This window comes from Meriones unguiculatus, chromosome 9 (assembly GCF_030254825.1).
Source record: "Meriones unguiculatus strain TT.TT164.6M chromosome 9, Bangor_MerUng_6.1, whole genome shotgun sequence".
Lineage (NCBI taxonomy): Eukaryota > Metazoa > Chordata > Mammalia > Rodentia > Muridae > Meriones > Meriones unguiculatus.
In genome coordinates, this window is record NC_083357.1 from 54,002,930 (window position 1) to 54,030,735 (window position 27,806).

The 27,806-nt window shown below is 42.2% G+C and overlaps 2 gene segments (V, D, J or C); both read right to left on the minus strand.

The window, feature by feature from the left end:
• Positions 1-8,797: 8,797 nt before the first annotated feature.
• On the minus strand, positions 8,798-9,316 carry LOC132656592 (T-cell receptor alpha chain V region CTL-F3-like). The segment is given in 2 exon segments: positions 8,798-9,150; positions 9,265-9,316. Coding segments are annotated over 2 exon segments (405 nt in total).
• A 16,535-nt stretch (positions 9,317-25,851) lies between these two features.
• LOC132656250 (T cell receptor alpha variable 22-like) lies at positions 25,852-26,420 on the minus strand. The segment is given in 2 exon segments: positions 25,852-26,198; positions 26,369-26,420. Coding segments are annotated over 2 exon segments (399 nt in total).
• Positions 26,421-27,806: the final 1,386 nt, after the last annotated feature.

A 27,806-nucleotide genomic window follows, 5' to 3' on the forward strand; every position in this document is an offset into this window, starting at 1 on the left:
AGAAAGGAAGAAAGGAAGAAAGGAAGAAAGGAAGGAAGAAAGAAAGAAAGAAAAAGAAAGAAAGAAAGAAAGAAAGAAAGAAAGAAAGAAAGAAAGAAAGAAAGAAAAAGTAACCACCATACTATTGAGCATATATAATAGAATTCTTTTTTGGTGTGTGTGTGTGTGTGTTCATGTGCACAGCAGAAATCCATAGAATACTGGATTATGGAGATCTCAAAATCTTTATACAACTAGCATTAATCTTCTTAAAAGGATGCTAAGCACTGAACTGTGTCTATATAAAATACATATGCTGGGGCCCTAAAAGGGCTTTGGGGTGACAATACTAGAAGATCAGACATGAAAAGGTAACTAAGGCAAAATCAATCAACACAGAGAGGGGGATGATAAGACAGATGTTGAGCACAGACCCTCTTATCCTCTGAAAAGGACCATGAGAGGATTCACTAATGGCCACAGAGAGAGTGCTCTGGAAAAGCAGATCATGCTCTCATCTCCATCTTGGACTTCTACCTCTAAAGCTAAAAACAAACAAACAAACAAAACATTTGTGTTGCTTCAACCACAATATGTACTGTGTTGTGAAATCACAAAATGAACATAAAAATCCATTTTTAAATGTTATGAAGCACAGCCAAAAAATTTGAAGGCACAGCTGCACAGACAAAAAATACTCAACATTGTATTATTCCCTCTTTATACTTTGTTTTAGAGCACCTGTCTCCCAAATTAAGTTTCCTGGTTCTTGCTCAATCCTCATGAGACTTGGACCTAGATTTCTGATGATCCTAACAATTTTGTTAAGGTGCTGGGAAGAATGGAGTCTGCTTTTCATGTATTTGGCACCCAATGCAAATGACAAATGAGTGAAGTCTCCCTGTACTTTCTTAGCAAAGCCTTAGAACTTTTTCAGATTCAGGGCATGTACCACTACATCTTAAGTTTGCTTGGAACACTGACAGAGAAGGGGAGAATTGTATGGCATGGGCCTTCAGAGTTGCAGAAAATATTTTAAAAACTCTTGTGGCACATGTACACCAACCACTGAAAAACAGTGTACCCGTCATGTATGTGTACACTTGAGTTAAATAATTTCAGCTCAGAAGTGCAATGCTGCATATGTGCTACTGAAATTGCCCTCAGTTGACAGAGTAAGCTAAGCTTGACAGGAATTCACCCTCCTGGGGTTGCCAGCTGCCATTTTATGCAAAGGCCATGACAAAAAACTGGAGGTCCATTGCCAACAATATGCCCAATCCCTAAGTCTCACCAGTTTTCATGGGTAATTTCACATAACAGGTTTCACTAGCAAGAGCAGGGGCATGTTTCATGGTATCACCAAACAGGAAAAAAGCCTTTAGTGAAAGCTCTTTGGTTGTTGATTTGACTAAAGTATTTTAGACACACACCTTTCCCAAATAAACATTGTAAAAAAATATCTATATTCACCTGTACCTTGACCCACTATGAACCAAATATTTAATTTCTAAAAATTCATTGTCTACTCGTTGTGAAACACAGTAGAACTGAGTGTGCTAGTTTGTATATCAGGCACTGTCTGGTAATAACAGTGCTGTATTGTGGTTCCCATAAGAACATGAGTATTTCTCAATGTCATGTGTGGGAAAGAGAATGAGAAACAGCAGAAGGCCTGCTGTGTAACTCCACAGACTTGAAGTTCTCACCAGGCCTAGTGTGAGTGACAGTGGCTAACCCACTGCCTCATGAAGGTGAGTTGACTGGAAAGAAGTCCATGAAAATTCCTATGCTGACCTTGGTATTGTGTCTTAGGAGTGTTTACAAATAAGCCTGCCTTCTCGTCTCATTATAAAGAAAATCAAAACTAAGAGATTAACACAGTAATACGTAAGATAGACCACTTGGTGTTAGAATCTCCAGGTAACATCTATCTGTGTCCATGTTAAAATATTTATGTATGCGTGTGTATGTGAGTGTGTGCATGGGGACAAGTAGAATCACATGTGTACATATGTATTTGCATGTGTATGTGTTCATGAAGAGACATGAGATAACTGTGGGTGTTGTTTCTCAGGTTCTGGGGATCTTTAGTGTGTGTGTGTGTGTGTGTGTGTGTGTGTGTGTGCAAGTGTGTGTTTGGGTACACATATGTGCACATGTATGTGGAGGCCAGAGGACCATCTTGGGTGTCATTTTTCAGAAGCTATCTCTCTTGTTTATTGGATACAATGTCTCTCATTGACCCTGGGCACTTCCAGGTAGCCTAGGCTGCTTGGGAACCAGGCTTTAGAAACACGTCTACCCTCACCTCCCCAGCACAGCCGCCATGCCCTCATGTGAGTAGTGGAAATTGTACTCAGGGCTCATGGTTCTGTGATACCTACAGAGCTATATTTTCTGGTCAAGCAGCAGCTAGAAAATTCTCTCTTTCTTTTCCTCTTCATCCTGAGTATTGTCATCCTCCTTTGCTGTATGCACAAAAGTATAAAATCTTTTACAGTTCTGCAAAACAGAAGGTGATGAACTAAAATTCCATACTGGAGCTGGTGATTTTCATTGTCCACTGGGATTCTTGACTGTATTTCAGCAGGATGTGATTATGATATGATAAAATAGTAATTGATAGTAAACATTGATGTTCCTGCAGTAAAATCATTTGTGCCAGAGAGAAATCAACAAGCAGTAATAAAAGATGCAGAAGGAATCAAATCACAAATTCCCAAGCATATCTGAAGAATTTAAGATGGAAATGAAAAACATAGCACTTTTATGGCTTTAAAGAATTCTTTGAAAAAAAAAAAAAAAAACAACCAGTGAGTTCCAATTCCTTGTTCTCCTGTTTTATTTTTAATGGTTGCTAAAACTGACATATTTGTGACAGATTTCTAGGCTTTCCTGGTTGTGGTGAATTCCTATAGCAACTAAATAAGCTTCAAGTTCTTTCCAAAATGAAGTATTTAATATTATGATCACTTCTGATCAGTACATTTAGCACCAAAAGAAAATTTATAGGAAAATCATGAAAGACTGAGTAGACAAGGAAAACTTCAAGACAAACCTTGAAGCATGCACGTTTCACATTTTGTGTAGATGACACATAAAATGACAAATGGAAGTCCAGCTTTTGGTATTTCCCCATGGGAAGAATCATAGCCGCTGTCCAAGCAATGTCCACTCAGGAGATGATTCCCACAGATGATAACACAGTCTCCTTCATTCTACAAAATTATAATTGAGCATTAGATAATTTTGAAAATACTCAAAGAGCTTCTAAGACAAGTCAGGAGTCAATATTTTAGCTGGAAATGGATTGTGCAAAGGAGCTGGGCCTGCATAACTTGTCTTGTCTTGTCTTGTCTTGTCTTATCTTCCTTCTTTTCTTGCTACCAGTTTGAAAGATGTGGGGCACATGGACCATGCCACCAGGAGAACTGGCATGGAACTGGTGAGGGGGAGCAAGTTCAAATCCAAGAAATCTCAAAATTGAGATTTAAAATCTCATCTTGAGACTAGCAGGAGTGGAACCAGATCCTTCCCTGTTACCATGCCCACCTCTGATCAAGTAGCATGGAGACACCCCCACGGTGGTCAGGTAGTCACATATCTGGCACCTAGATGAAAACAGAGCACTGCCAACACCTTAGCCAAAACCAATTAAATGCATTCACCCCCAAAACTTCTCAGTGCCCAAGGTCCACTCTTGTTCACTGTGGAATAAAGATGCATACACATAAGTTGTTACACACACACACACACACACACACACACATATGCATGAACACATGGGGACTTGAGCTGTTTTATCAATAAAGGCGAGCATAAGCTGTTTCACTAAATATCATCTAAGAGTAACCGATTTATCCTAGGAGAAAGTCTTCCCCTCTAGGCACTCCCAGCTGGAATGGAATCCTGCAGAGCCCAAGCTTTCCAGATTTAACACTCTCCTTCCCGGCTCGGCTACCAGTGGTGTCCAGGCATCCCAGAAAGAAGCAGAGCCACAGAAAGAGATGCTTCAAAGACTATGAAGAGAGACAGTGAGTCTGAGTACCCACTGCCATGGGTGTTTGTGTTCAGCTCCCCCTGCAGCCCCAGACACTGTGTGCTCAGAGCACAGAAGTACACAGCTGAATCGCTCCAGTGCACACGGGCTTTCCTCAGGTGGAAGGAAGAGTCGCTCTTGCTAAACTCAGCCTCAAAGCCGTTCATGCCGTGAACCACTGGGTCTCCTGAGTAGTAGCTGAGGAGCAGCTGCAGCCCCTGCCGTGGGTACTGGACATACCAGAACAGGCGAGGTGCCACAGAGGAGGAATAGTTGCATCTTATCTGCAGAGAGGCGTCTTCAGAGACAGTGACTTGAGCATCAGGCTGAGTCACTGACTGAGCGCTGGTGTCTCCTGGAAAGGAATAGTAGGCAGTATTTACAGGGCAGACTTCACTGAGGACAGTCAGAATTCTAGGATGCAGAGACCACAAGGCAACTGTACTCACTCAGGATAAAGTGTACCACCAGCAACGGGAGGATGGCCAGGCGCATGGCTGAGCCTTGGGAAGACTGCAGCTCTAATTTGCAACCGGATAGTAGGAAAGTGGCTGAAGAAAGAAAGACCTTGAAAATAGGAGAAGGGTCAGCTGGAGAAGTCTCTTGCTCAGGTAAAAACAGTGAAGCTGCTAACACAAGCCTGGAAGCTTTAGAGTGTCTGATCCTTGTCACGTGCCTTTGCTATAAACTCAGGCAGCAGCAAAGAAAGGATGAGATGCTAGCAGGTGGTGAAGACCTTCAAAGGAAGAAAGAACACTAGAGGGTGCTGCAGCGCCCTCTGGAGGGGAAACGAGGAACCAAATGTCCGGAGGGTCCACAGCCTGTCGCCTGCTGTGTTCTTATTTCACAGACAAGCAAAACCTTCACAATGCATTTGCTTCTTTTTCTAATCTATTATGAGATATTAATTATAGAACTCCCTGGAAATAGGTGGCTTGTTAATATTCCTTGCGAAACCAGGTTATGAAATGATCCCCAGACTTCAGATGCAATTGTCTCAGGCTGGGTGTGAATGGCCACCACAACCATGGTGATGATGCCTGATGGTACAGACATCGCCATTGATGGATGTTCTGCAGCACTGAGGCAACAGGAAAACACATGATGTTAGATTACCTCTGCTCTACATGAGAAGCTGTGACTCCAGATGGGAAAGCTTTACATCTAGAACTAAAGAAACTAAAACCTGGAGACTTCCATGGCTGGTGACATTATTGTCCTCCAGTAAAGAAACCTGAGATGAAAAACTTTTTCTGGGCCAATAGAATGCATTGACTAAATCAGAATGCACATTTTCTTTGACTCTAGGAAGAAATCAGTTCTTCTCTTGGGTCTTCTCTCATCTGTTCCTTCCCCAGGGATTGTCTTTCCTGGAGATGGTTTATGTTCACTGTCAAGTTTTTAGTTTATGAATGAGCCTGTGGAGGGTGAGTGTATGTGTGTGCATGTTCCTGTTTCTCTCAATTTTCCCCATAATTTAAAGGACAGCAGTATAAAGGAGAATAAACTCAAATCCACAAGTGTTAGAAGAATGAAGATCATCTCAGAACCCAGAGTTACCAGTACTTCCAGAAGAAGGGAGGAGGTAGAGTCATACTGAAGTTTGATTGAAGCAAGCACATCCAAAACCAAGACCAGCAATTCACGTTCTTATTTAAGAACATTAGTGGTGGATGACAAGATGGCAGCACCAGGAGAACATTGTGTCTGAGGAATAGGACAACATTTCCCGTACAGCGACCAATGGGCTGAACTCTGGGCCCTAAAATAACAGCAATCATGTTTCCCAGGTGAGGAAACTCCCAAGGCATTGGAAACACTCGGGTCCACTCTCATGTCCCCCAGCCAGAACCCGGAAGAGATCCCGGGTCATGCAGGCACTAGGTCACCAGACCAGAGCCACAGGCCTGCCTGTCCTGGTCACCTTCCCAAGCTCAACAGTGGACACAAAAACACCAGAAACTGGGAGTCCCTGTCACAAGAGAACTCCACAGGGAAGGAAGAAAATGATACTGACTTGGATCACCCAGTCTTTCCCTGGAAAAAGTCTCGCAGACTGGCGGGTACTTCTCCTTCACTCTCCCCTTACTCTCTCACCTCTCCACCCTCTCTCCCCTCTCCCTTCTTTTCTCCACCCTCTTCTCTCTCTCTCATGTGATCTGTCAAAATGTGGTCATTGAGAATCTTAACAGGTACCATTTAGTAAGGCATTTTTATGCCAAAAACAGAACACAAAAGACAGAATCTTCTTCAAAAATGCAAGTGTGGTAGCAGCAAACAATGAGAGCAGAAAAGAAGGTTGGAAGTAGTTGGAGAAGAGAGACACAGATTCCCACCAAATATGTTCTGAAAATAAACCAATATGGCCTTGAGTTAGGAAACCAAGAAGAAAATACTCAAAACATAAACCAGCATTAACTAAGGTGGTTAAAATCTCAATGGCAATACCTATGTGTTCAATGAAGAGTCATGGGTCTCATGAATAAGTCCAACTCAGTCATTCATCCTAGCCAGATCCAAAATATGTTTATGACACCTTTATCATCACCAGGCCAATAGAAACTGTAACTGATAGGTATGCGGTAAAGAACATTCTTCAAAATGTTTTACTTTTTGGATACAATGAAAAACTGAAGACTATGTCATGTGACCATACCACTGGGCTCTGCTTAGACCTCGAGTCTACTTGGGCAAGGGACGGGACTCTGTTGCATAACTGGGAAAGAGACCTCACAGCCACTTACTCTCTATCTAGACCAGTTGTCCATCACTGTAGAAGACTATATATGCTTCAAAATAAAATTTCTTTGATGAGAGGGAAGAACTACACTTATCTCTGTGCACAATTATATAGATTCAAAATACAGTTTGAAGCTACACTGATTTAGGAAAGTGGCCATCATAGGTCTCCTCTAGTGTTTATGACCTCTCTGTCCCGGAGTAGTTGACTGGATTTACAGTATTGGGGCAGAAACACTTCCTATGGAGCAGCCCTTAAGTCCAGTAGACATATGTTAGTTTCTCCCAAGATGAAAATGCTGCTATTCCACCCTTGTGGATATCTTCATGTTGGTCATTGTTTTGGTTCAAAGGTCTGCATTTTGGTAGAATTATTTATTGCTTTTCTTCTTTGGAATCTTACATAACACATTTAGATACTATGAGAATTTATCCTTAATGAGGAGTCTTCAGGTCAGTTCTAGCTATATTCCTCCAAGTCCTATGTCTGAAGTGTGTGGTGTCCTAAGCAAAATGTCTTATCTTCAAGTTCTATGAGGCAATCAAGGACAATGGTGATGAACTATTTCATTTGGAAGAAACCCTTGAAGCCCCTGACCATCACCTGGAAGGTGGATTTTTCATGCCTGGCACTGGGATTTTTTTAGATTTAGTATTTGTTTTAAGTTTGACAAACTGTCATCTGAGATGTTCTATTTTCTGCCATTAGAAGTAGTTTTAGTTTTAGGGGATTAGAAATTGAATTTGGCATTCTATTGTGCTCCCTAACCAGTAAGATAGCATGTACTTCTTTGCTGTTCTTTCTGTAGAGAAACATGTATCTTTTGTGAGAGACATCATGGTTTACATTTTAGATATTCCTTTCTTTACAGAAAGATAAATACAATACGAGCACTAGAGTATTTTAATTTAAACTGGTATTTTGTTGACATAATTGAAATGAATAAAATCTTTGGCTTTCTTTTCCAGTTTTAGAATAGTTATCAGAGAACCTGATTCCAATGAGTGAGTACACCACATCACGAGGATCTAATGTACCTGCAAAGGCAGACAAGAGTAGACTTTAAGGGGAAGGGATTTCTGGACACAGTCTTTTATAACCATACTGCCTCCTATATAATGTGTATGACAGAGAAGTACCTGTCTCTCAGAGACTCTTCTTAAGAGCTCCAACAGCTGTGTTTTATGAGCAGCTTCACTAAGTAAAGGTTGTCAGGGAGTGTGGTGGCTTGAATGAGAATGACCCCCAGAGGCTCAACATCTGAATGTCTGGTCTCCAATTGATGGACTGTTTAGGAAGTTTCAGGAGGTGTGGCCTTGCCAGAAGAGGAATATCACTAGTGGTACTCTTTGTAATCTCAAAGTCAAAGCCAGGCTAAGTCAGTCTCCCTTTCTCCTCCTTTCTCTCTCTCCCTCCCTCCCTTCCTCTCTTCTTTCCCTCTCTCCACCACCTTCCTTCCCTCCCTCATGCTTGTGATCAGATGTAAAAGCTCAGCTACTGCTCCAAGACCATGCCTGCCTGCATGCCTGACAGTGTATTGGCCAACATGATAGTCACCTTCTGAAACTGTGACCTAGCTCCCAAGTAAATGCTTTTAAATTGTCTTGGTCATGGTTTCTCTTTTCAGCAATTGGCTAGTAACTGAGATGGGGAGTTGAGCTGAACTCTGTAACTTGGACAAAAGAGAGGAAGGATGTAAATAACTTGTGGAGTGAGACTGAAACAGATTTTTAAAGACTGCAGTTTAGGTTTCTCATTTACATCATAAATTTGTGGGGTAATGACAGAAGATTGCTGGAGAATACTTCAGGACTTTTCTTGAGATGTTTGCTGTTAAGACTTCCGGTTAGGAAGAGAACTTTATTTCAAGGGATCACAGCCTGGGTTGTCTCTAGCACTGACTTCCATCCTGTCAGTCAGAATATCCACAGATCCTAGGTCTCTAGATATTTGACCTGAGACTTGTTGCTGTTTTTCAGGAAGCTGGTGAGCAGCACTTGGAGAAAGCACACAGCCTCCCTCACAGGGCAGCTCCCCTAGGCCTCCTGCACCTGTGGTTTGTGTGCAGCTTCCCCTGCAGTCTCCCTCACTGTGTCCCTCACAGCACAGTAGTACAAGGCAGAGTCTGACAGCTGCACTGAGGACATCTGCAGGTGGAAGGAGCTGCTGCTCTTGTGGAGAGTGGCGTGGAACCCTCGGTGCTCTGTCCTCTTGTTGTCTGTGGAGCTCCTCAGGAGTACCTGAGGGGCTTTGTTGAGATATTGCACATACCAGAAGAGGGAAGGACCTGAGGAAATAGTCTGATAAGTGCAGTTCAGCATCACAGGCATCCCTTCTGTGAAAGTGACCAAGCCTTTTGTCTGGGTCACTGAGTCTCCATTGCTACTTCCTAAAAAACAAACAAACAAGGAGGAATTACTGTTCTATGTGAGGAGGAAGGTTAAAGACTGCCATAGTTGTAAGACAAAGACATCATTAACACTCAGGGTAAAATGTAACTTACTGAGTATTAAGAGGAGCACAAGAACTGAGCAGGTGACAGGAAGCATGTTCATAGAAGAAATGACACTTGGTCCTTGAATGCACCAATCTCACAGGGCAAGTCTTCAGCAGACCTCCTCAAACTGCTCACTCATGGACAAGGACCTCTGTCTGTACAGGGTGTCTGTCATGTTAAGCCACCTGAAGGAGATGCTAACCACATCTGTAAAGGCAGCGCCCTCTGCTGATTTCCCTTGAAACCTCACCCTAAGGAGGCAGGCCTCAAGTCCCCAATGAAATCCTGAAATCACCAATGGTCCTGATCTGTATGTATCCTATGTTATTTAGTGTGATGAGTGCACATAAAAATACACACACACACACACACACAAATATACCTCTGCAAATATTTGTCTAGGTTTTCTTACTGTAGTTCTTAGAGAATGTTATTCAATGAATTTTGATTATACTCATCTACGTTTCCACTCCTGATATATCCATCCACTCTTCCCTACCTGCACCACGAGCTTCACCTTTAAAGAAAGTGGAATCTCTCTCCCAGTAGGCACAAAGTGCCATCAGCTCCTTGGCTCCTTCCCTGTCTGTGATGGAGTTTTCTGGCCTGATCCTTTGCTAGTCTTCTGTCTGCTGCCAGCCTCTGTGAGTTCATATGGGCAGCTGTCTTGCTGTGCCCAGAAAGCACTGTTTCCTTGTGTTTGTCCACCACCTATGGCTCTTCTCGTCTTTCCACCTCCTCTTCCTCAATGACTGCTGAGCCCTGGGAGGAGGTGGTGGGATAGAGAGCCCCATCTTGGTGGCTGACATGTGGTCCCCCATCTTGGTGGCTGACATGTGGTCCCCCATCTTGGTGGCTGACATGTGGTCCCCCATCTTGGTGGCTGACATGTGGTCCCCCATCTTGGTGGCTGACACATCGTCTCTTCTCTTCGTCAGCACAGTGGGTTCTTGCTCTTTGACATTCACCATGCGCTGCAACAAGGGGAGGATAATGAAAATATATTTCAATTGTTAAATAGTTTAATTGCTTTTACATATTAAACTTTATATTCAATTCACTGTGACAACTACATTTTTGTTGAGTTAACATTGCAATTAATAACAGCACACACCTTATTAAAATAATATATTAATTTTGACATTATTGTTAATAAAGTTTTAACATTTAACATTCACCTCTTTTAAATAAATTATTTGTTTTAATATTTTAATTTAATTTTTGATAAGCTGAAGGTATACCTCATTAGTTTATTAATTAAAATTGATTTATTATTCTGAATAATTAATTAAACTAACAACATTTATACTGAGGTAAGAATAGACAAATTATCAACTTAATTTTTTTATTTTCTTGAAATTTAAATATTCTTTTTAAAATTTTATTTATTTTAAAATTAATTACAGTTTATTCACATGGTATCCCAGATGTAGCCCCCTCCAATTCTCACTCTTCCTCCCGCTTCTCCTCTCCCACCCCTCCTTTAGGCCACTGATAGGGGAGGTCCTCCTTGCCTTCCGTCTGACACTAGCCTATCAGGTCTCATCAGGGCTGTCTACATTGTCTTCCTCTGTGTCCTGGTAAGGATGCCCCTACTCCTAAGGGACTTCATGAAACTGAAAAGCTTCCCTGAAACAAAAGACACTTTCATCAGAACAAAACGACAGTTCCAGACTGGAAAAGGGTCTTCACCAAAGCTATATCTGACAGAGGGCTAATATCCCAAATATATAAAGAAGTCAAGAAGTTAAACAGCAACAAACAAGTAATCCAATTAAAAAATGGGGTAGAGAGCTAAAAGGAGATCTTCAATAGAGGAATATTGAATGGCAGGGAAGCACTTAAAGAAATGCTCAACCTCCTTAGTTATCAGAGAAACGCAAATAAAAATGACCCTGAGATTTCACCTTGTACCCATCAGAGTGGCTAAGATCAAAAACTGTAGTGACAACACATGAAGGAGAAGATGTGGAAAAAGGGAAACCCTCCTCCATTGCTGGTGGGAATGTAAACTTGTATAACAACCACTTTGGAAATCAATCTGGCACTTTCTCAAACAATTAGGAATAGTGCTACTTCAAGATCCAGCTAAACCACTCCTAGGCATAATATCCAAAATATGCTCAAGTATACAACAAAGGCATTTGCTCAACCATGTTTGTAGCAGCTTTATCGGTAATAGCCAGAAGCTGGAAACAACCCAGTTGTCCCTTAGTTAAGGAATGGATACAGAAATTGTGGTATACTTACACAATGGAATACTACTCAGCAATTAGAAACAAGTAAATCATGAAATTTGCAGGCAAATGGTGGGATCTAGAAACAATCATCCTGAGTGAGATATCCCAGAAGCAGAAAGACATACATATACTCACTGACATACAGTATAGGATAATCAGGCTAAAATCTGTACACCTAAAGAAACTAAGCAAGAAGAAGGACTCTGGAAAAGATGATCAATCCTCACTCAGAAGGACTAAAGGCATGGACATTGGAAGAAGGAGAATACATGGCACAGGACAGGAGCCTACCACAGCAGGCCTCTGAAAGACTCTACCCAGCAGGGTATCAAAGCAGATGCTGAGACTCATAATCAAACTTTGGGCATAGCACAGGGAATCTTATAAAAAAGAGGGAGACAGAAAGACCTGGAGAGGACAGGAGTTCCACAAGGAGAGCAACAGAACCAAAAATCTGGGCCCAGGTGTCTATTCTGAGACTGATACTCCAACCAAGGACATGCATGGAGATAACCTAGAACCCGTGCTCAGATGTAGCCCATGGCAGCTCAGTCTCCAAGTGGGTTCCCTAGTAAGGGGAAAAAGGACTGTCTCTTACATGAACTCAGTGGCTGGCTCTTTGTTGAAATATTTTTTTAAAGGATAGACAAAACTGTCCTAAATCGTCTGAGTGAGTTGAAGCTAACTTTCTTATTTTGTGTTTTTAATGTCTACATTATACTAGGCACTTGCAAACTAGCAACTGGCAAATGCTGCCCTGGAAGGCCCCTGACACAGGATGTGGACAAGGCCCCATGGTTTGAGGACAGGCTGCAGGTGCCCATGGAGCAGTGTGCACTCGCGGCACAGAAGTACATGGCTGAGTCTCCAGGCTGAGTGTCTGTGATGTGCAGGGAGAAGTGTTTGGCTTTCTTATCCAGTAAAACTGTGAGTCTTTGGTTCTGCTTTCTGTCCACATTTGAACGAATGTCCATGATGAACTGAAGACCCTTCCCAGGTTCTTGTTTGTACCAAGGGAAGTACTCTGAGACACTGTCTGTGTAAGTGCAGTTGATGACAGCGCTGGCTCCCTCCTGGACACTCAGGATGGAAGGGTGCTGCTCCACCTGCTCTCCTTGGCTCATCCCTATGCAGAAAGATGGAGAGAAAGGAGAAAGGATGTCAGGTCATCACTTTCCAGGATTCTCTTTTACTACAGTAACTAGAGAAAACCTGAATAAAATATCGATTCCCCTAGATGACTCAGTAATGCCCACTGGTTATTCTGTGGCCTTAAAATATTAACTCACCATCCTTCTGCAGCCACAGGAACATGAATAAAGTAGGAACATATGACTTCATCATTCTTCCCAGTGAAATTGAAATCCAGTGTTAATCGTGATGGCTGGCAAGTCAGCTACAGCTACCAGGGTGTTGTTCTTTCTCAGTAACAATTCTAGCTCTGGAGTCTTCCCCTCAGCCACTGAGGAAAGAGCTTAGCTTCTGCACAGTCAGGACATAAGGAAGTGAATTCTCTGCATCCTCCCAAGCAGTTGAGAACTACTGCCACCTTGTGGTGAATTTCTAACCAGCAAAGAATCTGGTTAAGTGTTCTCTGACCCTACGTGTCTCAGATACATAAAACACAATGTGTCATATCACGTGGCTTCTGGTACTGAGAGATCAAAGATGGTATTTGTACATAGTAGTGAAGCTGTTTCTTTTCTTTACATGTAGTATAGGACAAGTATGATGCTTCATATACAAATGTATATCCATAATATGTTCATATATAAATGCATACATAGGATGTATATATGGGTGTGTTTGTGAGTGTGTGTGTCTGTGTGTGTGTAACATTTGTTCTGTCTAGAACTGTTTTTACCTTTCCACTCTCAAACTGCAGAATTCTTGAATCACTCATCAAGTATTCTCCTGTTTCTTGGAGAAATATATTTAGGTTGTAGTTGTCCTTGTGAATTATAGCACTCAAGAAAATGCTTTTTCAAGTCTCTCATGGGCTTTCAGTAGCAAGAAGACAAGGTTTATTCTATTTCAGTGAGTCCTTGCTGATAATATAACTATGGCGTTTTTATGCTTTCTTCTTGCCCTCCATAGAAACCAGCCTGGAATCACAAATGCACATAGCTACTCTTAGAAAAGGTCTCAGAAGTCATTTGGTCATCAGAGCGGCAACATCCATGTGGCTTACTCTCACAGCATCCAGTGTTGTAGACTGGTAGAAAAGTAGTGTGGATCCCCTGGAGAATCTGCCAAATACTGCAACAAACCCAGCTTTCCTCCTTCCTGTGGTCCTTTGTAGCACCCCTCTGATTCTAGCCCATGCCCTTTCCTTTGTGTCAAATACAAATATCTAAAAACACCATCTATCTGGTAATCTAGTGTATGTGGGCTTAAGAAGCAGGTAGGACAAAGTTACTGTCCTACATTTCAATTCCCTGGTGCCATCCCCAGACCTGTAACAGACCACCTGCAGGGGCCTTTCCTTTCACTCTTCCTCCATTCTCTGGAATTCAGCTGAACTTCTCTGTATTTCCTCTCCTTCATCACCCCTATTATGTTGCATCACATAGGAACCTGGAGGCCACCACTGCCTGGGAAACAGGTAGCCCATCCTCACTCACCTTCATGCCCTACAGTGAAATGTCCCCAGTTTCAACCCTACCCATGAAGCAGACCACTTGAATGGGCCTGTCCTTCTCTGTTTCCATATCTCATGTACTCTACCAAACCTTGCAGAAGACCCAGCTTGGCTTATTCTTGTGGACCCTTTTAGAACTCCCTCTAATTAATCTCCTTTCCTTTATGTCATCCTCCAATACAAAAAACAAAAAACAAAAAACAAAACCCTTTGGTAAGCCTCAAAGGTAAGCTTCACCAACAGAGTAGAAGACATGGAATCTCAGGCTTTGAAGATAAGGTGGAAGAAATGGACAGATAGTCAAAGAAAATGTTAAATCAAAACAAAAACAAAAACAAAACAATAATAAAACAAACAAACAAACCCTGGGAGAAAATATCCATGAAAGCAAGGACACCATAAAGAGATTGAATCTACAAATGATATAAATAAAGGAGAAGAAACCTGTCATTCCTGTTGGCAGAGGCTTGGATTGTAGTGGAGTCCTGGAACTCAGCTCTGAGACAGAGACAATGGGTTCCATTTCCCTCAGGGGCAGCTATAGCACCTTAGGATGAGGCATAAGGATGCTAAGCCAGCGTGTATAAAAGATTTTCCACAAAAATGTTACAGTTTAGGTCTTTTAGCATGAAATTGCCAGTGGCAATGGAAGCAGGCCATTCCAAACTTATGGTGGTAGAAAGTGTTACAGCTCTTGGTCAAGTTGCTGTGCTTAGTACAGCAGAGGTGCAGGACAATGCTCTTGCCTGGTGGGCTTGCAGCCAAGTCACAGGCCTGGTGAGGCACAGGCCCAGCAAGGTCTAGGCCCCGCATGCTAGAGGACAAACCCTATGAGACTCAGCCCGTAGGAGGATAAATGACAAATCTTAAATGGTTTTGCTGTGGAAAAGCTCCTGTGTAGTCAAGGGCAATATAAACCCTGAGCAGAGGGAGGGATTTTGAAAGTGAATGTGTTTGATTCAATGGGGCCAGTGGTTCAGGAGGTCAGGGATACTTAAGGTCCTATGGCAAGAAGGAAAATACAGTACTTAACTATTCTATGGGGGAGGGGATCTCCAAGTACAATTGCAGGTCACTGCTGGAATAACATCCTTAGCAGGGTGGGGTGTTTTTAGGAATTCCTAGATGCTTCCTAGAGCACTTTCCTTATTAGGGAAAAGTCTGTCCTATAATCTGTCCTGAGGGCTATGTGACAATTTTTAGCTCCTTACAATACCTGGGGTCACCTAGATCAGGGGAGACTTTTAGAAACCCTCTAGAAAAGGGAGTTTACCATCATAGAGTGAGCACCGTTAAATGGCTATCCAGTTTCAACCTACTCTAAAAGCACAAAATAGCAACCAACAGAATAGGAAAGGATTTTTACCAACCCAAATCTGATAGAGGGCTAACATTTAACGTAGATGAAGAATCCAAGAAACTAGACATGAACAATAAAAATCAACTAATTCCTAAAAATGTGGTTTAAATATAAATGAAATTCTCAACCGAGAAATCTCAAACAGCCCAGAAGCATTTTAGGAACCTGCCACAGAGGGCCTCTGAAAGGCTCTGCCTTGCCGACTATCAAAGCAGATACTGAGACTTATGGCCAACTGTTGAGCAGAATGCATGGAATCTTATGAAAGAAGTGGGAAATAGTAAGATCTGGAGAGGACAGGAACTCCACAAGGAGAGCAACAGAACCAGAAAACTTGAACACAGGGGTCTTTCCAGAGACTCATACTCCAACTAAGTACCATGCATGGAGATAAACTAGAACCCCTGCACAGATGTAGCCTATGGCAGCTCAATGTCCAAGTGGGTTCTGTAGTAATGGGAAGAGGGACTGCCTCTGACATAAACTGATTGGCTGCTCTTTGATCACCTCCCCCTGAGGAGGGAATAGCCTTACTAGGCCACAGAATATGACAATGCAGCCACTCCCAATGAGATATGATAGACTAAGATCAGAAGGAAGCAGAGGGGGACCTCCACTATCAGTGGACTTGGGGACAGGCATGCGTGAAGAAGAGGAAAGGAAGGTGGGATTAGGAGGGGAGGAGAGAGGGGGTTATGGGGGGATACAAAGTGAATGAAGTGCAATTAATAAAACTTAAAAAAAAAGAAATGTCCAACATCCTTAGCCATCAGAGAAATGTAAATCAAAATGACTCTGAGATTCCATCTTACACCTGTCAGGATGCCTAAGATCAAAAACACAAGTGACAGTTCATACTCACAAGGGATGTGGAGCATGGGAGAACACTCCTCCATTGCTAATAGTAGTGCAAACATGTTCAACCACTTTGGAAATCAATATGGTAGTTTTTCAGAAAAATTCAAATCATTCTATCTCAAAACACAGCCATACCACACCTGGACATATACTCAAAGATTCTGCATTCTACCACTAGGGCACTTGTTCTACTATGTTCAAAGCAGCTTTATTCATAATAGACAGAAACTGGAAACAACCTAGAAGTCCTCAACTGAAGAATAGATAAAAAAAATATGGTACAATTATACAATGGGATAATTTTTATTTTAGTTTATTAATTATACTTTATTCACTTTATATCCCCCATAAGCTCCTCCTTCCTCCCCTACTGGTCCCACCCTCCCTCCCCCTTCTTCACACATGCCCTTCCCCAAGTTCACTGATAGGGGAGGTCCTCCTCTCCTTCCTTCTGATCTTAGTCTATCAGATCACATCAGGAGTGGCTGCATTGTCATCTTCTGTGGCCTGGTAAGGCTGCTCCCTTATCAGGGGAGGTGCTGTTATGGCCAACTCTTGGGCAGAGTGCATGGAATCTTATGTAAGAAGTGGGAAATAGTAAGATCTGGAGAGGACAGCAACTCCACAAAGAGAGTAACAGAACCAGAAAATTTGAACACAGGGGTCTTCCCAGAGACTCATACTCCAACCAAGTAACAGGCATGGAGATAACCTAGAACCCCTGCACAGATATAGCCCATGGCAGTTTAGTGTCCAAGTGGGTTACATAGTAATGGGAAGACATGGGATAATTTTAAGCTGTTAAAAATTACATTATGAAATTCACAGGCAAATGGCTGGAACTAGAAAAGAATCATCCTGAGTGAGGTAACCCAGACTCAGAAAGGCAACCTGGGTATGTACTCACTTAGAAGTAAATATTAGCTGTAAAATACATGATAATCATGCTAAATACACTCCACAGACCCAGAAGCTAAGTAACAAGGAGGAATTTAGGCGGGTGGCATAGATCTCACTGGGAAGGACAAATAAGATAGATTCTGTGGACTAGGAGTGTGTAGAGATGGAAATAGGAGTGAAGGAAGGGAGAGAGGGAGAGAGTGCTGGGAGAGATGACTGGATTTGGGAGCATTTAAGAGCAAAATAGAAACCTAGTGCCATGAAAACTCCCAGAAATCTACAAGAATGACCCTAGGAAAAAAAATCCTAGTATTGGGGGATAACGAGCCCATGTTGACCATCTTCTAAAACCAGACAAGGCTCCCAGTGGAGGAACTAGGACACCAACCCAGCAACTTTCTGGAGTTGATTACTATCTTTCTAGGGGTAACTGGAAGGCTTACATGCTCAACAGAGGTTGTGATAAAGTTGATGAGACCTAATGTAGAACATAAAATTGTTTTTTATTTTTATTAATTACAATTTATTCACTTTGTATCCCCCTGTATCTTCCTCCTTCTTCCTCTCCCAAATCCACCCTCCCTCCTCCTTCTCCACCGATGCCCCTTCCCAAGTCCACTGATAGGGGAGGTCTTTCTCCCCTTCCTTCTGAACCTAGACTATCAGGTTTCATCAGGAGTGGCTGCATTGTCTTCCTCTGTGTCCTGGTAAGGCTGATCCCCACTCAGGGGGAAGTGATAAAAGAGCAGGACAACCAGTTCATGTCAGAGACAGTCCCTGTTCCCATTACTATGGAACCCACTTGGACACAGAACTACTTGGGCTACATTTGTGTAGGGGTTCTAGGTTATCTCCATGAATTGTCCTTGGTTGGAGTATCAGTCTCAGATACTCATTTTTTATGTGATGAAATTTGCCAAATTAAAAACTCATTAGAAAAATATAAAATAAAAAAGAATGAAGTTAATGAAAAATTGGCTCTTCAAAATGAGGAGGTAGAAATTTAAACAGCAAATTCAGAAGAGAACTGCTTTGTTAGGACGTTGCTGATAGCCAGAAGCAAACAGATTTATAAAGTAATCACTTTGATCAGGAACAGAAGACAATGACAACTAATCACAGTTTTCTAAAATGAACTGTGAACTTGTTCAATATCCTGATAAAATTCAGACATCAACATAAACCAATGAGAAAATTGAGCTTCTGAACCAAGAAGTGAGAGAAAATCTCTAGGAGAGTCTTACAGGAAATGGAGCAGAGACTGTTGACTGTAACAGGATGAAGTTTATTGTGCATCACACAGAGACTACCAGACTTAGAAGGAGGAGGAGCATTATCAAAGTGCAAAAGCTTACAGACCTTCTGAGAGCCTGGATGAAGATGATCCACCCAGTCATGGTGCTGTCAGTGCAAATACAGAAGAATGGAAGGTGCTTTTATCAGTTGATACTTTTTTCCATTTTGTATTTTGATTTCACTTGAATTTTGATTTTAAGGATTTACAGCAGACAATATCATTTATATTGCTTTAAAAATGTTTACTATATGTCTTATCTAGAATACATCCAAAACTGCTGTCTGTAGTCCTCAAACTCATTTGTTTATTAAACAAGTGCTTTCAAGTCCAGATTTATCAGGAATGGGCTTAGAAAACAGTGATCTATTTTTTTCATTTCTTTTTTTTATTAATAACAGTTTATTCACTTTGTATCCCACCTGTAGCCCCCTCCCCCACCCCTTCAAATTCCACCCTCCCTCCATTTTTTTCTCCTATGCTCCTCCCCTAGCGCAATGATATGGAAAGTCTTCCTCCCCTTCCACCTGACCATGGTCTATCAAGTCTCATCAGGACTGGCTTCTTTTTCTTCCTTTGTTTCCTGGCAAGGCTGATCCCCCTTAGGTGGAGGTGATTCTAGAGCCAGCCCATGGGTTCATGTCAGAGATGGTCCCTGGTCCTATTATTGGGGAACCCTCTTGGATACTGAGCTGCCTTGGGCTGCTTCTGTGCAGGGGTTTTAAGTTATCTCCATGCATGGTCCTTGTTTGGAGTATCTGTCTCAGAAAAGACCCCTGTGCCCAGATTTTTTGGTTCTGTTGTTCCCTTTGTGGAGCTCCTGTTCCTTCCAGGTCTTTCTATCTCCACCTTCTTTCATAAGATTCCATGCATTCTGCCCCAAATTTCGCAATGCATCTCAGCATATGTTTTGATACCATTCTGAGTGAAGTCTTTCAGAGGCCACCTGTGATAGGCTACTGTCCTGTTCCCTGTTTTGTCCCTCTTCTGATGTCCATCTTATTTGCCTTTCTGAATAAAGATTGAGCATCTCACCAAGGTCCTCCTTGCTTAGCTTCCTTAAGTGTATGGATTTTAGCATGATTATTCTATATTATATGTCTAATATCCGTTTATAAGTGTGTATATACCATGTGTGTATTTCTGCTTCTGGGATACCTCACTCAGGATGATCTTTTCTAGATCTCACCATTTGCCTACAAATTTCATGATTTCTTTGCTTTTAATTGCTGAATAGTATTCCATTGTGTAAATGTATCACAATTTCTGTATCCATTTTTCAATTGAGAAGCATCTGGGTCATTTCAAGATTCTAGCCATTACAAATAAAGCTGCTACTAACATGGTTGAGCAAATGTCCTTGTATACTTGAGCATCTTTTAGATATATGCCTAGCAATGGTACAGCTGGGTCTTAAGGTAGCACTATTCCTATTTTTCTGAGAAAGCCGAGACTTGAACTCATTGGCACAGGAGACAACTTCCTGAACAGAACACCAAGAGCACAGGTTCTAAGATCAACAATTAATAAATGGGACCTCATGAAACTGAAAACCTTCTGTAAAGCAAAGGACACTGTTTTCAGAACAAAACGACAGCCTACAGATTGAGAAATGATCTTCACCAACCATATTTCTGATAGAGGGCTAATATTCAGAATATATAAATAAGTCAAGAAGTTAAACAGCAACTAATCAAATAACCCAATTTAAAAATGGGGTACAGAGTTAAACAGAGAATTCTCAATAGAGGAAAATTGAATGACAAAGAAACAATTAAAGATGTGCTCATCATCCTTAGTCATCAGGGAAATGCAAATCAAAACGACCCTGATATTTTACCTTACACCCATCAGAATGGCTAAGATCAAAAACTCTCCTGACAACATATGCTGGGGGGGATGTGGAGAAAGGGGAACCCTCCTCCACTGCTGGGAATATAAACCTGTATAACCACTCTGGAAATCAAGCTGATGCTTTCTCAGAAAATTAGAAATAGAGCTTCCTCAAGATCCAGCTATACCACTCCTAGGCATATATCCATAGATGCTCTAGTACACAATAAGGATATTTCCTCAATCATGTTTGTAGCAGCTTTATTTGTGATAGCTAGAAGTTGGAAAAAACCCAAATGCCCCCCCCCCCCCAACTGAGGAATGGATACAGAAATTGTGGTACATTTCCACAATGGAATATTACTCAGCAATAAAAAAAAGGAAATTATGAAATTTGCAGGTAAGTGGTGGGACCTAGAAAAGATCATCTGAGTGAGGTACCCCAGAAACAGAAAGACACACGGGATATATACTCATTCATAAGTGGATATTAGACAGATAATATAGGATAAACCTACTAAAATCTGTACACCTAAAGAAACTAATCAAGAAGGAGGACTCTTGCTAAATGTTCAATCCCCATTTAGAAAGGCAAAGAGGATGGACATCAGAAGGAGGAGAAAACAGGGAACAGGACAGTAGCCTTCCACAGAGGGCCTCTGAAAGGCTCTACCCTGCAGGGAATCAGAGTAGATGCTGAGACTTATGGCCAACTTTTGGACAGAGTGCAGGGAAACTTAGGAAAGCAGTGGAAAATAGTAATACCTAGAGAGGACAGGAGCTCCACAAGGAGAGCAACAGAACCAAAAATATGGGCACAGGGATTTTTTTCTGAGACTGATACTCCAACCAAGGACCATTCATGGAGATAACTTTGAACCCCTGCACAGATGTAGCCCATGGAAGTTCAGTGTCCAAGTAGGTTGCATAGTAATGGGAACAGGGGCTGTCTCTGACATGAACTTTGCTGAGGGTGTTAATTAGCTGTAGGAGTTCCCTGGTAGAATTTTTGGGGTCACTCACATATACTATCCTATCATCTGCAAATAGTGATACTTTGACTTCTTCCTTTCCAATTTGTATCCCCTTGATCTCCTTCAACTGTCTTATTGCTCTAGCAAGGACTTCCAGAACTATGTTGAAGAGATATGGAGAAAGTGGGCAGCCTTGTCTTGTCCCTGATTTTAGTGGGATTGCTTTAAGTTTCTCTCCGTTTAGTCTGATGTTGGCTATAGGCTTGCTGTATATCGCCTTTACTATGTTTAGATATGTGCCTTGTATCCCTGATCTCTCCAAGACTTTGAACATGAATGGATGTTGGATTTTGTCAAATGCTTTTTCAGCATCTAGGGAGATTATCATGTGCTTTTTTTTTCTTTCAGTTTGTTAATATGGTGGATCACATTGATGGATTTCCGTATATTGAACCACCCCTGCATACCTGGGATGAAGCCTACTTGGTCATAGTGGATAATATCTTTGATGTGTTCTTGGATTCGGTTTGCAAGTATTTTATTAAGTATTTTTGCATCAATGTTCATAAGGGAGATTGGCCTGAAATTCTCTTTCTTTGTTGAGTCTTTGTGAGGTTTAGGTACCAAGATGACTGTGGCTTCATAGAATGAGTTTGGTAATGTTCCTTCTGTTTCTATTTTGTGGAATAGTTTGAAGAGAATTGGTTTTAGCTCTTCTTTGAAGGTCTGGTAGAATTCTGCGCTGAAGTCATTCTGATCCTGGGCTTTTTTTGAATGGGAGACTTTTGATGACTGCTTCTATTTCTTTGGGGGATATAGGACTATTTAGTTGATTTACCTGGTCCTGATTGATTCAGCTTTGGTAAGTCAAATCGATCAAGAAAATTGTCCATTTCATTTAGATTTTTAAATTTTGTGGCATATAGACTTTTGAAGTAAGTCCTAATGATTGTTTGGATTTCCTCAGTGTCTGTAGTTATATACCCCTTTTCATTTCTGATTTTGTTGATTTGGATGGTGTCTCTCTGCCTTTTAGTTAGCTTGGCTAAGGGTTTGTCGATCTTGTTGATTTTCTCAAAGAACCAGCTCTTGGTTTCATTGATTCTTTGAATTGTTTTATTTGTTTCCAATTGATTGATTTCAGCCCTGAGTTTGATTATTTCCAGCCATCTACTCCTTCTTGGTGTGTCTGCTTCTTCTTTTCCTAGGGTTTTTAAGTGAGCCATTAACGTGCTTGAATGGCTACTCCTGTTTGCTTCTTGGGTCCGTTTGCTTGGAAAGTCGTCTTGCAACCCTTTACCCTTAGGTAATGTCTACCTTTGTGTCTTAGGTGTGTTTCTTGTATGCAACAGATTGCTGGGTTTAGTTTATGTATCCATTCTGTTAATCTGTGTCTTTTTATTGGAGAGTTGAGTCCATTGATGTTGAGAGAGATTAATGACCAGTGGCTGCTAGATCCCTTGATTTTGATGTTGGCTGTGGTCATCAGGTTGTGTGCTTAGTTGCTTTTTGTTTTACTGAAGTGATGTTATTTATTTCCTGTGTTTTCTTGAATGTAGCTAGTTTTCCTGAGTTGTATTTTCCCTTCCAGTGTCTTCTGTAATGCTGGATTTGTTTGTAGGTATTGTTGAAATTTGTTTTTGTCATTGAATATCTTGTTTTCTCCATCTATGAGGACTGAGAGTTTTGTGGGGTATAGTAGCCTGAGCTGACATCTGTGTTCTCTTAGGGTCTGCATGATATCCATCCAGCCCTTCTGGCTTTCATAGTCTCTGTTGAAAAGTCAGGTGTGATTCTAATGGGTTTGCCATTGTATGTTACTTGGCCTTTTTCCCTTGCAGCTTTTAGTATTTTTTTTTTCTTTGTTCTGTATACTTACTGTTTTGATTATTATGTGGCAGGAGGATTTTCTTTTCTGGTCAAATTTGTTGGGTGTTCTGTAGGCCTCGTGTATTCTAATTGGCCTCTTCTTTAGCTTGGGGAAATTTTCTTCAATGATTTTGTTGAAAATATTTTCTGGGCCTTGGAGAAGGGAGTCTTCTTTTTCCTCTATACCTATTATTCTTAGGTTTTGTCTTTTCATATTGTCTTGGATTTCTTGGACAGTCTGTGTCAGGAATTTTTCGGATTTAACATTTTCTTTGACAGATACATCGATTTCTTCCATTGTATCTTCTACACATGAGATTCTTTCTTCCATCTTTTGTAGTCTGTTGGTTATGCTTACCTCTGTAGTTCCTGTTTTCTTCCCTAGATTCTTCCTTTCCATTATTTCCTCCATTTGTGTTTTCTTTAATTTTTCTAATTTTATCTTCAGGTCTTAAGTTGTTTTGTTTACTTCCTTCACCTGTCTGATTGTACTTTCCTGTTTTTCTTTTAGTTCCTTCAACTCTGTTTCTTTTATTTCATTCAGTGCTTTAAGCATTTCCTTTCTAAAGGCCATAAACTGTTTGGCTGCAGCTTCCTCTATTTCTTTACAGATGGCAATATTCTGTTTGAGTTTATCTTCCTCTATGTCTTTACAAATCTTATTTGTTTCCTCTGTTATCATCTTCATGAGCATAGTTGTTAGCTCATCTTCTTGGATTTTAGTTATGGTGGGGTGTCCAGGGCTACTTGCCCCTGGGTAACTGGGTTCTGGAGATGCCATATTGCTCTGTCTTCTGTTGCTTGAGCTTTTATGCTGGCCTCTACCCATTGTGCTATCTTAGGTGTTTGGGGCTATTTTCTGGTGGTTCCTAGGGATCCTGTGGTGGAGAGAATCCCCTTTGAAGAAAGTTCGTTTTTCCTGAAGGATGTCTTCTCACCTTTTTGGGTATAGTCCCTGGATGGCTGGTGTTTTTTCAGGAGTTGCCCACCTCAGCGATATAGACCTGAGTGGTAACTGTGGTCTTTGTTAGTCGAGAGGGTTCTCCTCTCACCCAGGGAAGTCCTGAGGGCAGCTGCCCTGTTTCTGGGTTTCTTGTTGTAAATTTAATGATCAGCTGCTGTGACCCAGTTGGACATCAGGCGCGCAGCAACAGTTTGTGCCTGTGTCTGGAGCACAGCTGAGTGATGGCGCCTCGGCCCCACTGGTCTGCTAGACTTTTTCTAGGGAAGGATTGAGTGATTTAAGTCAGTACAGTTTCTTTCCTTCCCTGTGGATTCTCTGGAGACAAAGACTCCCAGTGCCTTTTTTTTCCCTGGTGCACACTGCTCAGTGTTCACCAGCTGGCTGGCTGCAGAAACTGCCTGTGCCTGGAGCACAGCTGAGTGATGGCGGCTCAGTCTGTGCCAGCTGTCTGGTGCGCAGAAACTGCCTTTGTCTGCCTTTGCGGCCTTTGGGAGCCTGGGTGCCTCCCTAAGCCGGGTAATTTTCCAGGGACCTTTTCAGGCTGGGGGTGTCAGCTGAGTGCTCTGAGATCAGACCAGCCATTTCCCTCCCTGTGTGTTTGCACCGGACAGTGAAACTCATTCGCTGGTGCCCTGGTGCCCACAGTTCTATCTCAGGTGGCGAATCAGTGCGCAGGCAGGCAGGGCTTTGTGCCAGAGCCTGGGTCCTCAGCTCTGGATCCCGGTTGGCTCCTGGGGTGTCCGTGGAACCCGAGTCTTTTCCAGGGGATGTCTGGGTGACCTAAGGCCAGTCCAAATCATTTCTTGTACCCTGGGGTTATCTCTCGACTGAAAATTCTAGTCTCTGATAGTGTGGTGCGCACGGTTCAGTCTGGGACTATGACCAGAGACACTGGCTTGTGGCTCTGGGATGGGGCTGGGGCTGGCGGCCGGCAGCCAAGCATCTGGCGGAACTGGGATCTCTTCCAAGGTTTAGGTTAGCCGGGTGAGTTAAAAGCTGATTGAATGCCCCACCCTGGGGTATCCTCTCACCTGGGAAACACAATGACTGTGTTTTATGGCCCAGAGTTCTGATTACTGGTCACTGTGCTGATCCTGCTGTTGCTGCTCAAAATGAGAGTCCTCCCGGCGCCGCCATCTTGCCCCTCCCTCATGTGAAATATTTTTTACAATTCATAATGAAATGCATTATGCTTTTTAAAATACCAAGACATTGTAAATATAATGTTTTAATTTGACAATGAAGATAATTTCTATTATTTTTCTACACCTTATTTTACTAGATTTCTGAAATTAATTCTTTCAACTTCATATTCAGCAGATTACCTGGAAGTTTGTCAGGTGCTCTCTAAACAAAGGATGAAAACAGTTGCTCTCTGTTTCTGATTGTGAGAAATGGTCTTAATGATTCTGGAGTGTGTAAGAGGGGTTTTTATTTTATGACATCAGCATAAGCATGTGTTAAAATGAAGTGTGTATTTTACTCATGTAGGTGGATGGTTCTGGCATCTAACATTCTAGAAGTCAGTGTCAGGTCAGTCTGAACTGTCATATCAGTGCGAACTTCTTGAGGTATTTTTATGTCTCCTCACACTTCCTTTGTAACTGGTGGAGATCTGATAAAGCCACAGCTGGGCAAAGCCTCCTGCAGTCTCCCTCTGTCAGGAGCTGGAGCTACACACCCAGCTGCAGTTTGGGGCCAGGCTGCAGGCTTGCTGGGAGCACTGTGCCTCAGCAGCACAGAGGTAGGTGCCTGAGTCCTCCAGCTGGGCGTCCCTGATGTGCAGGGTGCTGTAGCTCTCCTTAAAATGAAATGTTGACTTTAACCTCCCATTCTCCTTTGTTCCAGGAGTCAGGTAGAAAAGACTGATGAGGCTGCCCTGAGGATTCTGTCTGAACCACTGCACACTCTCCATGGTGGTAGAAAAGTTGCATCTCAGAGCAGAACTGGTTCCCTCATCGAGACTCAGGACTGAAGGACTCTGCTCCACTCCAGCTCCTCTCACCCCTGCTTGGAAACAGATAAGCAAACCAGAATCAGAGAGAGGTTTCACCCACACCTGTCAGATATCCCAGGAGACTTCCATGAGGATGAATGCACAGGAGCTGTGTGTTGGCTTTCTCCCACTCCACCATTTCTGGAGAATCCCTAAAGCAGCTTAGCTGAGCCCAACTCACAGCAAATCTGCACCCACAGAATCCCCAGCACAGCTCCCAGGTTCCTCTCCATGGCCCCTGTCCAGTTGCTGGGATTCTTCTCTCCAGCTCTGAAGGGGGTCAAGTCTTGTACACAGACACACTGTCCTTATACACAACAGGTTCTCAGAATCACTGAGCTTCCTCCTTCATCTGAACAGGAAACCCCACCCACCTCAATGTCAGGATGCAGCACTGTACTTTCTTTAGGACTAAAGGACTATGATGCAGAGCCCAGAACACTGTGTTTCCAATGTAACACGTCGTAAGGGAGTGTGGGGAAAATGTGAGAGGATGGGGAGGCATGAATGCAGAGCGCTGGTGGGAAAATACATATCTACTAGTGAGCATATATATATGTGTGTGTGTGTATGTGTGTGTGTGTATGCATGTGTGTGTGTGTCTGTGTCTGTGTGTGTGTGATATAAACGGTATGGGAATAGTTTCTATTTCATTGAATTTGGGGAATTTTAGATATAAAACTATTTTTTTAAATAAAAAGATTGGAGATATTTTCTCTTGAGTGTCGATTGTCATAATGCCCCGTGAGGTCGTATTTTGTTTTTATCTGTTGAGAGAATTGTTCTTAAAATATATTTATAGACACATGAGATAGGTGAACAGGCTCTAGATATCTGTGGTTATACATAAAATGGTTGAGGACTAAAGTTCCAGGTGAACTCCACATCCATCAGCCCTACTACTTGCTCAGTGACTGTATTGCCTGGTCTCATCTCAACTCCTCTAACCTTCAACTATCCTGAGGAAAAGTCATTTCCAGAGATTTCCCCCACCACTGATTTACATTCTGTCTCCCAGTCCTTCCACCAAACCCCACCCTCTCTCCCCATATCTGGTCCCCACCCCTGTTACCCTCCTCCCCTCTTCTTCCACCAAGTACCCTTCCTCCATCACGTCAGATGTTAATTGTATTTTCCCTTATGAGTGAGATTAAAGCAGCTTTCCTTGGCTTCTTTGGGTCAGATAATTGTAGTATGGTTATGCTGTACTCTATGACTAATAACCATTCATAGGTGACTAAATACCATGTGTGTCTTTCTGGGTCTGGGTTACCTCACTCTGTATGATCTTTTCTGGTTTTATCCATTTACCTGTCCCAAGGAGTCTGTTTGAGTGACTCTAACTGAGACTCCTAGCAGTGGGGGTTAAGGAGCCTGAAGTTGCCACCTCCTGTAGCTAGCTGGGAATTCCAGTGGAGGGAGGGGGACAACAGCCCACCCATAAAACCTTTGACCTAAAATTTATCTTGCCTACAAGAAGTGTAGGGATAAAGATGGAGCAGATATTGAAGGAATGGCAAAGCAATGACTAGCCCAACTGGGGACCTATCCCATGGAAGAGAGCCAACTCCTGACATTATTAAAGATACTCTGCTATGCATGCAGACGGGACCCTAGCA